The sequence below is a fragment of the Emys orbicularis genome, chromosome 5 (assembly GCF_028017835.1).
Source record: "Emys orbicularis isolate rEmyOrb1 chromosome 5, rEmyOrb1.hap1, whole genome shotgun sequence".
In the NCBI taxonomy this organism is placed as follows: domain Eukaryota; kingdom Metazoa; phylum Chordata; order Testudines; family Emydidae; genus Emys; species Emys orbicularis.
Window position 1 is genome coordinate 122,406,028 of NC_088687.1, and position 13,639 is coordinate 122,419,666.

The following is a 13,639-nucleotide window of genomic DNA, read 5'->3' on the forward strand; positions in this document are numbered from 1 at the left end:
GCGTGTATGGCGCCGTGCTGAGCCAGACGCTGCTAGGAGCCTCCCTCATGGTTGGGGGAAGGGGGGTTGGAAGTGGCGGGGGGCAGTTGGGGGACAGGGAGTGTGACGTTGTGCAGTCTACATGGTTTTATAAAAACATGATCATAAGTGAATATAATGTAACTGGGATAGTTTTATAAAAAATTTGATAATAAGTGACTATAATGCAAATGGGATATGCTTTGTGCAAAAGGTCTCTTGTAAGGTATCATTACAAAGCTCATAAGCTACTGAGTGTGATCATCCTATTTGTAGAAATGTACCACTTTTGTATCTAAAACTAGAAATATAAAATGTAACTCTGAGGGCCTATTGTAATTATGTAAAGTGTGGGCCATTAATGATGGTTTGGAATCTTGATGACTCCCATTGTCTGCAGATGGCTGTTTACCTGTGAGTCTCCCTGTATATGTGTGTGCTGGCAAGTGAGTAATGAAGTCTTGCAGTGACATGTGATCATGTCACCTGAACTGGAATCCATCTTTAACCTGGTGCTTTTCCAGTGAGGGGACAAAGGGTTCCCGCCTTATGCAAAAGATATATAAAGGGGTGGAAGAGAACAGAGAGGGAGAGGAGCCATCATGGAGAATCCCCTAGATAACACCTAAGCTGGAACAAAAGCTGTACCAGGGGAAAGAATTGTGCCCAGGCCTGGAAGGTGTCCAGTCTGAGAAAAACTTACTGAAGCATCTCTGAGGGTGAAATTATCTGTATTTAGTTTGATTAGGCATAGATTTGCGCATTTTATTTTATTTTGCTTGTGACTTACTTTGTTCTGTCTGTTACTACTTTGAACCACTTAAATCCTACTGTCTGTATTTAATAAAATCACTTTTTATTTAGTAATTTACTCAGAGTATGTATTAATACCTGGGGGAGCAAACAGCTGTGCATATCTCTCTATCAGTGTTATAGAGGGCGAACAATTTATGAGTTTGCCCTGCATAAGCTTTATGCAGGGTAAAATGGATTGATCTGGGTTTAGACCCCATTGGGAGTTGGGCATCTGAGTGCTAAAGACAAGCACACTCCTGTGAGCTGGTTTTCAGGTAAACTTGCAGCTTTGGGACAAGTGATTCAGACCCTGAGTCTTTGTTAGAGCAGACTGGAGTGTCTGGCTCAGCGAGACAGGGTGCTGGAATCCTGAGCTGGCAGGGAAAACAGAAGCAGGGGTAGTCTTTGCACATTGGGTGGCAGCTCCCAAGGGGGTTTCTGTGATCCAACCCGTCACAGTGGCGTAGTCGGCAGGATCTGTGCACAGCTGATTGCTTTGAGATACTGGTAGTGATTTTAAGTGAGTTTTAAGTGTGGTGGCTGGAGAACAGACAAAGTGGTTACTGGTTTGTTATTTTCTGTTTGCTTATTTCGGGAAAGGGAAGTAGGGACAGAAAAGGAAGCAAAATAAGTAAGAATGAAGATGAAAAGAAGCTAAAACTACACAAGTTTCAAATTGCCCAGAAAAACTGAACAATGGGTGCTGGGAATGTCTCTGTTAACTAAGAAGCCCCTGAACTGAGTGCATCTCAGTTTCAGTGAACTACAGATGGGTGTGACCCAACCTCTGTCTGTGCTGAAGCTGACTGAAGTGTCTAACCTAGCAAGACAGGAGGGGAGGGGTGCCTGTTCTGGCAGGAGGGTGTTCTCTGTGGTATCCCAGCTCATCAAGTGATGGTCTCAAGGGAAAACAAATGGAAATTGACGTACAATTTGCCTGGGAAAAGGCTGACCTGGGAAAAGAAAAGGCTGCCCACCAGCCTGGACTTAAGAGACAAAGCAAGTAAGACCCAGAAGCATGACCTGGCTGTAATGGAGTGGAAGAGGTGCACAAAGAGATGTATCCTGGAGCTGGAAGTTGGGGTCCTGGTGACTGCTGCGGTGGGAACAAACCCCAAGGACTCTAGCTGGAAGCAAACCCAACCTGAGTGAAAGGGGGGGGATTTTGCTGGCCAGCGAAAGGTCCCTCATAGCTGGTAGCTGTGAGCCTACAGCTGGGTCAGGGTCTCTTTCCCTTTTGGGGGACACAGCAGTGTCTGCCCAGTAGGGGAGCCCAAAAACGAATTTTAGGTATACTGCCTCCGCCATGGTCAGTGTCCAAGTCTCTGGCAGTAAGTTCAGGAGGAGGGTGTGACGTTGTGCAGTCTACATGGTTTTATAAAAACATGATCATAAGTGAATATAATGTAACTGGGATAGTTTTATAAAAAATTTGATAATAAGTGACTATAATGCAAATGGGATATGCTTTGTGCAAAAGGTCTCTTGTAAGGTATCATTACAAAGCTCATAAGCTACTGAGTGTGATCATCCTATTTGTAGAAATGTACCACTCTTGTATCTAAAACTAGAAATATAAAATGTAACTCTGAGGGCCTATTGTAATTATGTAAAGTGTGGGCCATTAATGATGGTTTGGAATCTTGATGACTCCCATTGTCTGCAGATGGCTGTTTACCTGTGAGTCTCCCTGTATATGTGTGTGCTGGCAAGTGAGTAATGAAGTCTTGCAGTGACATGTGATCATGTCACCTGAACTGGAATCCATCTTTAACCTGGTGCTTTTCCAGTGAGGGGACAAAGGGTTCCCGCCTTATGCAAAAGATATATAAAGGGGTGGAAGAGAACAGAGAGGGAGAGGAGCCATCATGGAGAATCCCCTAGATAACACCTAAGCTGGAACAAAAGCTGTACCAGGGGAAAGAATTGTGCCCAGGCCTGGAAGGTGTCCAGTCTGAGAAAAACTTACTGAAGCATCTCTGAGGGTGAAATTATCTGTATTTAGTTTGATTAGGCATAGATTTGCGCATTTTATTTTATTTTGCTTGTGACTTACTTTGTTCTGTCTGTTACTACTTTGAACCACTTAAATCCTACTGTCTGTATTTAATAAAATCACTTTTTATTTAGTAATTTACTCAGAGTATGTATTAATACCTGGGGGAGCAAACAGCTGTGCATATCTCTCTATCAGTGTTATAGAGGGCGAACAATTTATGAGTTTGCCCTGCATAAGCTTTATGCAGGGTAAAATGGATTGATCTGGGTTTAGACCCCATTGGGAGTTGGGCATCTGAGTGCTAAAGACAAGCACACTCCTGTGAGCTGGTTTTCAGGTAAACTTGCAGCTTTGGGACAAGTGATTCAGACCCTGAGTCTTTGTTAGAGCAGACTGGAGTGTCTGGCTCAGCGAGACAGGGTGCTGGAATCCTGAGCTGGCAGGGAAAACAGAAGCAGGGGTAGTCTTTGCACATTGGGTGGCAGCTCCCAAGGGGGTTTCTGTGATCCAACCCGTCACAGGGAGCAGGGTGGGTTGGGCCGGGGGGTGGGGCGCTCTCACCTTGGGGACAGCTCCCCCCTCCCCAGCGTCCCTGCGTGCAGAGGAGAGTCTCGGCAGAGGCAAGGCAACTCTGTACGCTGCCTCCCTCCCCCTGTCCCAGCGCTGACCTGGTTCCCAGCCCATTGGCCAGGAACCCCGGCCAATGGGAGCTGTGGGGGGGGGCGGTGCCAGAGCTGCCTGACCGCGCCTCCCCTGCAGGGAGGGGGAGGGAGCTGCAGGCAGAGAGAGCCTCAGGATATTCTTCAGGGGGATAAGGAGTCCAGGGCAGCCTGGGGGGTTAGCGGGGGTCTGGCGCTGGCAGCAGCAAGTGACCTGGCCCCAGCCCACTCTGCTCCACCCCACCGGCTCCCAGCGTTGCTCAGTGGTGGGGATTTGGGGGAAGGGGTGGGGCATGCTGGGGCCGGGTTGCTCGCTGGTGCCAGGCTCCCCACTAAGCCCCCAGGCTGCCCTGGACCCTGTGTCCCCCTGAAGCACAAGGCCCCCCAAAGCACAGGGTCCAGGGCGGTTGCCCCGATCCGTCCTATGGTTGGGACAGCTCTGCTTGGGAACCACCAAAAATCATACAAACCTGCTGCCCCTGATTGGATGGGGGTGGGATTATGGGGTGGTGGTTAGGGGCGGGGGTCTCTGGAGGGGGTGGTCAGGGAGCAGGGGGGGTTGGATGGGGCATGGGAGTCCTGGGGTCTGTCAGGAGGCGGGGGGTGGATAGGGGTCAGGGCAGTCAGGGGACAGGGAGCAAGGAGGGTCGTGGGGGGGTGGGTCTTTGGAGGCGGCGGTCAGGGGACAAGGAGCTGGGGGGGTTGGATGAGTTGGGAGTTCTGGGGGGGCTGTCAGGAGGCAGGGGTGTGGAGAGGGGTTGGGGGAGGCAGGGAGCAGGGGGGTTTGTATGGGTCGGGAGTTCTGGGGGTCCTGTCAGGGGGTGGGGAGCAGTTGGATAGGCGTGGGAGTTCCGGGGGTCTGTCTGGGGGCAGGGGTGTGGATAAGGGTCGGGGCAGTCAGGGGACAGGTAGAGTCCTAGGGGGGCAGTCAGGGGACAAGGAGCAGGGAGGCTTAGGTAGGGGGTGGGGTCCTGGGGGGCAGTTAGGGGCAGGGGTCCCAGGAGAGGGTAGTCAGGGACAAGGAGTAGGGGGGGTTGAGGGTTCTAAGGGGGGAAGTCAGGGGGCGGGAAGTAGGAGGGAGTGGATGGGGACAGGGTGGGGGCGGGGCTAGGGCATGGCAGGGGCGGGGCTAGGGCGGGGCTCCCTGGGTGCACACCCTAATGAAATGGGTTGCGCACGCCTATGAAACCCACCCATAGCAACTGAAAGGTAACAGAAAACCACTACCAACAAAGTTATACAATAAACAGTGTATTCTCATCTCCCAGTGAATTGGCCCTTATTGATGGTAATGGAAGTGAAGTGCACTTATTCCATGGGAGGAATACATCGTTTCAGTGTTTCCTTTCAGAGTATTTGCAGTAAATCTCATTGATATAGTGTCTTTCATTCACTGGATCACTGTAAAACACCCCTAGTGTAGACATGGCCCTAGAATGTTAGTTCTTCAGGATGGGAACCATTCCTTCTTACACTTCCAGCTTCCATGGAGTTAGGGACTAATACTGGGAGAGGAAACCAAATGGATGTCTCCCAGAGCACCAAATACCCTGATAATATTGCAGTTGTAAAGCACAGAACATAAAGCTGTTGTCATACTGGCACCGTCGAAGAAGCAGCTTTTGTGTAATGAGGAAAAGCTGTCACTCCACTCTAATTACTTGGACTAGGCAGTATCAGATGTACCTCCAGCTTTGTTTCCCTGCAGTAATTCCACACCTGCCACGAGGACCTGATTTCACTTGAAAGACCAGGATATCTGTATTTACTGTTTAATATGATGAATAAGCCTGGTGTTTAACAAAAATAAATAAAAATGGAAGGGGGTTGGTTTTATCTCTCAGTTAACAACTCACATTCTGAAAGGCTTCACGTTTGTTATGCTACAAAAAAGGAGATGGACAGGAAAGAAGTGTAAAAATGGCCACCGTTCTGTTCGTTGTTACATTTAAACTATTCAGGCAGCTAGATCTGCAGTCATGCATCAGTTCTATTTTTACCAGGCAAAGGTCAAATTTGCATGTTTCAGCATAGTTTGTTTTTTGAACCAATTCCTTTTTTTAAACACGTAATTAAGTATGTGATGCTCTAGGGCCGAATCCCAGGGTCCTCAATTAGTTTAAACTATGGCAAACTCCAGCTGATTTAAATAGGTGTTTTGTCTGAGTAAAATCCCCAGCATTTAGTCCTAAAAGTTTATTTTGAACAATACATTAAAACTTAGCTTTTCTGTGGATCTTCTATGAATGGGATGAAGGCGTTCCTTCAGGAATTACATTGCCTTAGTAGCTGCCTTCCATTTAGCCACCACATTGTGATGATTTTATCCATCACCCCTCCCTATGCTCTGGGGGATGCCTTTTCTGAGACAGCTGAGGTAGAGAAGACTGAGGCCAGAGGGGTTCACTGCACATTCGCCTTTTAAGCCAGCTTCTACTATGACAACAAAGATTTTCTTCTGTATTAATCAAGCTTCGTTTGAGAGCTTGGAGTAGAAATTGCCACATATTTTCTGAGAAATAGGAAAGCTGCCTTAAAAACCTTTTCCCTGCCACAATGGAGGTGGCTTTGTCAGATGGGTAACTTTATTGTTTTAATTTAGGGTATCCCCCCCTCTACAAAAGGAGGGGATAAAGCTTGAAAAGGGGGAAAGAAGGACCTGAATAATTGTTCAGTGCATGGGGTTGGACTTAATAAGGGATCCCAGCCTCCTCTAGATGCATGATCCCACCTGTCTCAATGCAGAAGAAAAGGAGCAATGACGTGGATGGGGATGCTAGGTATATCTTCTAACTAAAGGCACAAAGTTTAGGCTGTTAGTTCTGCTGACCTACAAAATGGCTTTTCTTTGCACTGTAATAAACCAGAGAAAAAAATTGTATATTTTAATTTTACTTTTTTTTAAATCAGTCTGTTGCTGTTAATTTATAAAGCAATAACTTTTGATAAATCTAGAGTCAGTGGCTGAATTGCTATTACCTACGGGGAGAAGCCAGTGGTGCAGAGAAGTGTTTTGGAAAATGTGAAATATTATTTATTACGGGACGGATTATCTGCTAGCATAATTTGATGGAGCACCATTGACTTCAGTGGAAATGTGCCAATTTACCCCAGTGAAGGAACTGGCCCTAAATCCATGACAGTGAGGTACAATAGGGAACACCCTGTCACCTGGTTGTTTTAATCCATCAGTACTTAATACAAATATGTTGCTACTTTGAAAAAAACACATCTGTTGTTATTCTAATAACTGCAAGGAAAGGCAAGGCTTGCAAATACCAATATGTCTGGTATGACATCGGGGAGAAAGGTGGTAATGGAGAACATCTCCATGCTAATTTTCCATTCACTAACTGCTTGTGCTTTGTTTTCTATTCGGTGGAAATCTTTGCAGGGCTACTGGATTGTTTACATGGGGCCCAATTATGCCCTCCGTTACACAGGTGAAAGGTCTATATTCAAACCAAAAGGAGTGTCACCATGTAGATGAAGCTAGAATTGGGCTTATAGGATACCGTTAACCTATTTTCAAAGTCACCACTGCACCAATAGGTTAAATGTCATACTGTTACCCACCATGGCACTTCTGGGAGACTTGTGCCAGAAAATGAATGATTATAGCTAGAAAATGCTTGTCCGATATAGGGATTCAGAATGCTTTATATAAACCTTACATTATGATTTATTCAGCCTCTTGTGTTCTGTTTGAATAGTGCTGTAATAGCAGTATTAAAAGACAGACAAGGTAGGTGAGGTAGTATCTTTTATTGGACCAGCTTCTGCTGGTGGAAGATACAAGCTTTCAGGCTTCACAGAGCTCCTCTTCTAGTCTGGGGAAGGTAACCTGAGTGTCTGAGCTAAATACAAGTTGGAACAGATAATTAAGCATAAGGGGTTCACACGTGCTGTAGGAGACCACTTAAAATAAAGTAGGCAATTAGGGATTGGCAGGCAGTGCGGTGTGCTACAAATGCTTGTAACGAGCGATAAAACCATTGTCTTTGAGTCCATGATTTTGTAGGGGTCACAGTGGAACCCATACAATATCATCGAACAGTTACAACACATATTGGACGGGAACAACATCCTGAAAAAAATCTTTCCTGAACCCACTCTTCTGACCTTCAAACAACCTGCTAAGCTCATTGTTGAAAGCAAGTTCCCCACAGACCAGGACACACCAACTCAAAGTGGCACCAGACCCTTCCAGAACAACAGATGCAAAACCTGCAGACATATCTCCACTCCTATGATGATCAATATCTCCGAAAACACACCTTTCAAGATTCCTGGATCCTCCACATACCTATCACAACATGTGGTATGCTTCACCCAGTGCATCGGATGCCCCAACTGTGTGGGTGAAACCAGTCAATCACTGTGCACTCAAATGAACTCCCACAGAAAAATTATAAAAGACAAAAGCACCCTATCACCTCTGGCAAACACTTTTTTTTTACAAAGTGATCACTCCACATCTGACCTCTCAGTCCTCATCCTCAAAGGAAACGTGCACAACAATTTCAAAAGGCGAGCCTGGAAAATTAAATTAATAACTCTGCTAGACACCAAAAATCATGGACTCAACAGACACACTGGATTTTTAGCTTGTTACCCCACTGCTAACCCTTAATTGCCTACTTCATTTTAAGTGGTCTCCTACAGGAGAATTGTGTGGACCCCTAATGCTTCCATCTAGTATTTAGCTCAGACACTCTGGTTACCTTCCCCAGACCTAAAGAAGAGCACTGTGAAGCTTGAGTGCTTGTACTTTCATAGAATCATAGAATATTAGGGTTGGAAGAGACCTCAGGAGGTCATCTAGTCCAATCCCCTGCTCAAAGCAGGACCAACACCAACTAAATCATCCCAGCCAAGGCTTTGTCAAGCCGGGCCTTAAAAACTTCTAAGGATGGAGATTCCACCATCTCCCTAGGTAACCCATTCCAGTGCTTCACCACCCTCCTAGTGAAATAGTGTTTCCTAATATCCAACCTATACCTCCCCCACTGTAACTTGATACCATTGCTCCTTGTTCTGTCATCTGCCACCACTGAGAACAGCCTAGCTCCATCCTCTTTGGAACCCCCCTTCTGGTAGTTGAAGGCTGCTATCAAATCCCCCCTCACTCTTCTCTTCTGCAGACTAAAAACTCCAGTTCCCTCAGCCTCTTCTTGTAAGTCATGTGCCCCAGCCCCCTACTCATTTTCATTGCCCTCCGCTGGACTCTCTCCAATTTGTCCACATCCCTTCTGTAGTGGGGGGGACTAAAACTGGACACTATACTCCAGGTGTGGCCTCACCAGTGCCGAATAGAGGATAATAATCACTTCCCTCGATCTGCTGGCAATACTCCTACTAATACAGCCCAATATGCCGTTGGCCTTCTTGGCAACGAGGGCACACTGCTGACTCATATCCAGCTTCTCGTCTCTCATATCCTGGGATCAACAGGGCTGTAACAACATTACAAACAAGTTTTAAAAGATACTAGTATTCACTGCCAGTTTATATCCTCCTCTGCCTCTGTAGGATGAAAGTCTCTTGCCCACTGTGTCCATGCAGCAGGTTGTGAGGGCAGAAGCATGAGCTGCCCACAGAGTGAGACACTAGTGGGGAGATGGACTGCGGGTAATCTGCTACTGGTAAAGACTTCTCCTCCTCTGCTGGCTGGTGCACCAGAGGAGGAGAAGTCTATACCTGTAGCAGATTACTTCTTTGTCCAGAACAAGGGAGGAAATTATGATTGTTGGTGACTGTTGTCTGTTCCTGGGGTGACATAGCTACATGCTACCCCCTCCTATCGGCTGAGAGTAAACTCTGCCTGGTCTTTAATCAGTAGTCTGCAGTACCAGTACTATAGGAATGTCCAGATACTGTGATAGTGGAAATGTCAGAAATGAATACAATACAGTACTAATATTGCATGTATGTTTAAATTGTGACAAAAAATCTATTTGTGCCTTTATGGATGATTGGGTTTAGTGCCAAAGTAATCCTGGTATTCCCTTTGTTTCTTTGCATAGACAACATCAGCAAATCGGACTAAATATTATGTCTCTTACCGTCGAAATGACTTCATACAGATGAAGCTACCAAAATACGCATTGCCAAAGGTAAGTGCGCACAACTTATTTTTCTTTCCACTATCTTTTTTGTTTTCATTCCCCTTTTGACTAGGAGTAGGCTTCTTCTGTGCCTATTAATCCTCACTATTTTGCTTATTTTTGCTTCCATAAGGATTTCTGAATTCTTCCTGAGATGTGTTTTTGTTTTGTTGCCTTAATATGCATCCTTGAAGTATAGAGGCTTTCATTGTAACTCCGAGGACAGAAGAGCAGAGGCTAACTTACTTACCTGTTATCACAATAACTTTCAATGATACAATGGTAATGCAGTGATAGTGAGTAATCTTTCAAGAATCAATTACAGTTTAATGTCATATGGTGTCTTTCTGCTAGCAACACGAATGGAAGTATAAGAGAATTTTACTAGCTGATGTGTTTTCTGTCACCAGAGAATCCAAAGATATTCCCTAGTCCCATCAGTGTGACAAGGTTGGCGAAGCTAATTGAGGAATTCCTGCACTCTGACATATTTTTGTAAGGACAAGGCTTTCTGTATTTGCATAGCACACTGGTAATAAAATACAGGCATATATTATTTGCATACAGTCTAACTGATGTGATTGAGGCTTTGCAGTACACACAGTATGCTCCATATATTTATGGCTAGCTGGAAGGCTTCTGCAATCCCTGAGCAGAATGACTTGTTAAGTACAAGAGTGACAGGTTTTATGTCTGAATTTTCTGGCTGTTTCGGTCACTACCTTACTGTTTAACCTGTATGGAATTTCCTTCTTCCTTTCATTTTAAAGCAAAGAATAATTTGAATGATTCTTTTTCTTCCAAGTTTTTTTATTATGGCAGTGCCCTGTAGTTTTTTAATTTTAAATATACAGCATAGCAACTAATAAAGATACTGTTTGAATAAGAAGCTGGAAACCCCTTCTTCTCCTCTGGGTATAGCTGTTTTTAAAAAAAAGTCATAGCCAGGGCCAAATAAATATATCAAACCCATCCACATAATATTTATTTGAGTGTTCAGAATAGCGTCCCAAGTAGCCTTTGTGGTCTCTTGGGTGAACATGTAATTAGGAAAACAACAGGAGAAAGAATATAAATTTCTAAACATGCAAAAAATCAAAGAGAACTATATCATTTGCAGAGTCACGGAGTTTAAGCCTTATTTCACATGAAAGAAATGAGTGTGAGAGTGTTGACAGAAACGGTATTTCTCAAATAAACTTCACGGTTTGCTATATAATTCAAGAAACATTGCAGTGTCTCAGCGCGTCAGTCAAAGCCTTTGGTTGATTGTTTTTATTTCTTTGTTTGTGCTTGTGTTTATTTTTCATTTTTAGTTATGCTGATTGACAGACTAGGATTTGAATACAGGCAGGTGTACATGGTGGGGAAGAAAGCACAGGGAGCCTCTTCCTCTTACCCCTCAAAGCCTGTGCTGGAACCTTCACCATTGGAGCTGGGTCTCCACTATCAGATCTAGTTTGCTGCTTTGTGGACATGACCAGCCCTGTGGCCCCTCAATGTATATATTGCTGTCCTCTATAATATATACCGACCTAACAGGGTGTTGTGAGCCTAACCAATTAGTGTTTGTAAATTGTTTTGCAGTCTTTGGATAAATGGTCCTAGACAAGTGTGAAACATTATTCCATCAGCTTCCAGGAAATTTAATATATTTAAAGATTTCAGGAAACAGACTTCTTTAATGCATGAAAGTGGATTGTAATAAAACAGACGCACAGTGAAGATCCTTAGCTCCAAAGGATGTTTGTCACTCTTTTGTTGAACCTGATTTCATTTTCGATGAGTTTGCAAGTTTAGTTGCTAAAAGTAACTGCATAGATGTAGCACATTTAGATTTTTGTTAGGCATTCGACTTGGTACTGTACGACATTCTGTTTAAAAAACATCAAAGTACAATATCAATAAAGCTCATGTTAAATGGATTAAGAACTGGCTGATAGATCTCAAAAGTAGTTGTTAAAGCAGAAACATTCACTGGGGGCGTTTGTAGTAGGGTTCTGCAGGGATTGGTACTAGACCAGAAGCTATTTGTTATTTTAATCAATGGGCTTGAAGTAAATATAAAATTATTGCTGATAAAATCTTTTTGAAAATGATACAAAGATTGTCAAAGTGATAAATAATGATGAGGACAGGACTACCTGGATCACTTGGACCCTGGGCCCATTCAAATAAAATGTGTCTTAACATTTCGTCGCCCGGCCCCCACCCTCTATCCCCCACCCCCCCAGAACCCCTGCCCCTGACTGCCCCCCGCCCCCCTATCCAACCCCTCCTCTCATTCCTGACGGCCCCCCCCCGGGACACCTGCCCCATCCAACCACCCCTTCTCCCTGTCCCCTGACTGCCCCGGGAACCGCTGCCCCTGACCGTCCCCCGCCACCCCATCCAACCCCCCCTCCTTCCTGACTGCCCCCTGGGGACTCCTGCCCCCATTCAACCCCCCTGTTCCCTGCCCTCTGACTGCCCCGACCCCTATCCACACCCCCACCCCCTGACTACTACCCCAAACTCCTCTGCCCTCTATCCAACCCCTGCCCCCTTACCACGCTGCCTGGAGCACCAGTGGCTGGTGGCAGTACAGCCACACCACCAGCTGGAGCCAGCCACGCTGTCGACACCGCGCAGCACAGAGCACCGGTTCAGGCTGGGCTCTGCAGCTGCGCTGCCCCAGAAGCTCGTAGCCCTGCCGCCCAGCGCATTGCGCCGGTGGCGGAGCGAACTGAGGCTGCGGGGGAGGGGGAACAACAGGGGAGGGGCCGGGGTAGCCTCCCAGGCCAGGAGCTCAGGGACCGTGCAGGAGGGTCCCGCGGGCCACGTAGTTTGCCCACCTCGGTGCTAGATGCTGAGTCCATTGTCCTGGATTGTCCAGGCTTGACTGAATAAATAAATTAGATGCTAATTGTTTCATTTGGGGTAGATTCAATAATTTAGTTAGGAACACAAAGGCTGTGTTAGCTGGAAAAGTATGTACTGTTGCTGTAGCTGTGTTGGCCCCAGGAGTTTAGAGAGACAAGGTGGATGAGGTAATATCTTTTATTGAACCAACTTCCGTTGGTGAGAGAGACAGGCTTTCAAACTTATACAGAGCTCTTCTTCCATCGATTTAGCGACTGCCTCTCAAACAGGTGGATTAACTGCCTCAGAAAAACCCCTTTTCATTGCTGTAGGAAGCAGCTACACTACAGCACGCCAGTGGCAGCGCCGTAGCTGTGTCGCTATAGCTGCTGTAATGTAAACATACAGTATGTTTCTGCTTTTCAGGTGAATCGAGTGAGGCATCAGAGGGTCTTCTCTCAGGTGGGCTCTGCAGCCCTATGCGTGTCACAGAGCAGAGTGGTTCCCTACATAAAAAGGAGAATTGTGGGCAAACCAGAGAGTGCGGTAGGCTGGGAAAGTGAGTCTGTGTAGTGCAGTGGTGGGCAAACTGTGGCCTGCGGGCCGCGAAACAGTTTATTTACATTGACCATCCGCAGGCACGGCCACCCGCAGCTCCCAGTGGTCGTGGTTCGTCGTTCCCAGCCAATGGGAGCTGCGGGAAGCAGGGACCAGCATGTCCCTGTGGCCTGTAAGACCCATTAGTAATCAGAATAGGTTAACAAAAAACTCTGAGCATATGAAGTGATTTTCTGTCAGCTGTGTTAGTTTTATTGTTGCATGGAAGAGTCTCATAACTCTAACCCACTTCTCACCTTGGTAAATAACCCTCAGTGGCGGTAATATCTCTTTATAGGCTGCTAGTGTTGCAAGCTTTTCCTGCATTCATTCATTCCAAGTTAACATAACTAGATACAGACATTTTATAATGTAGAAGCAACATTCTCTTTTATTTCCTACTGCAATTTAGAAAAGCATAATGCATGGATCTAAAAAGATAATGTAGCAGAAATATTGTGAATGAAAATGTCTATTATTTGACTTGAGCTCTATGTATCTGTACTATATTGCCAAATGGATAATAAAATAAAAGTTTCCAGGTAATAGAAACCAAGGCAAAAGAGAATAGGAAATAAATAACCTGTTACTGCCTCAGAAATGGCTCTGTTTCTTTTACCTTT

The 13,639-nt window shown here is 45.6% G+C and overlaps 1 protein-coding gene across 1 annotated transcript in view; it reads left to right on the forward strand.

The window, feature by feature from the left end:
• SORCS2 (sortilin related VPS10 domain containing receptor 2) overlaps positions 1 to 13,639 on the forward strand; it is an 813,167-nt gene that overhangs the window by 692,097 nt on the left and 107,431 nt on the right. The window contains exon 8 of the mRNA XM_065404758.1: positions 9,498 to 9,587. Within this exon, the coding sequence (XP_065260830.1) occupies positions 9,498 to 9,587 (90 nt within the window). The remainder of the gene's footprint in view (positions 1 to 9,497; positions 9,588 to 13,639) is intronic.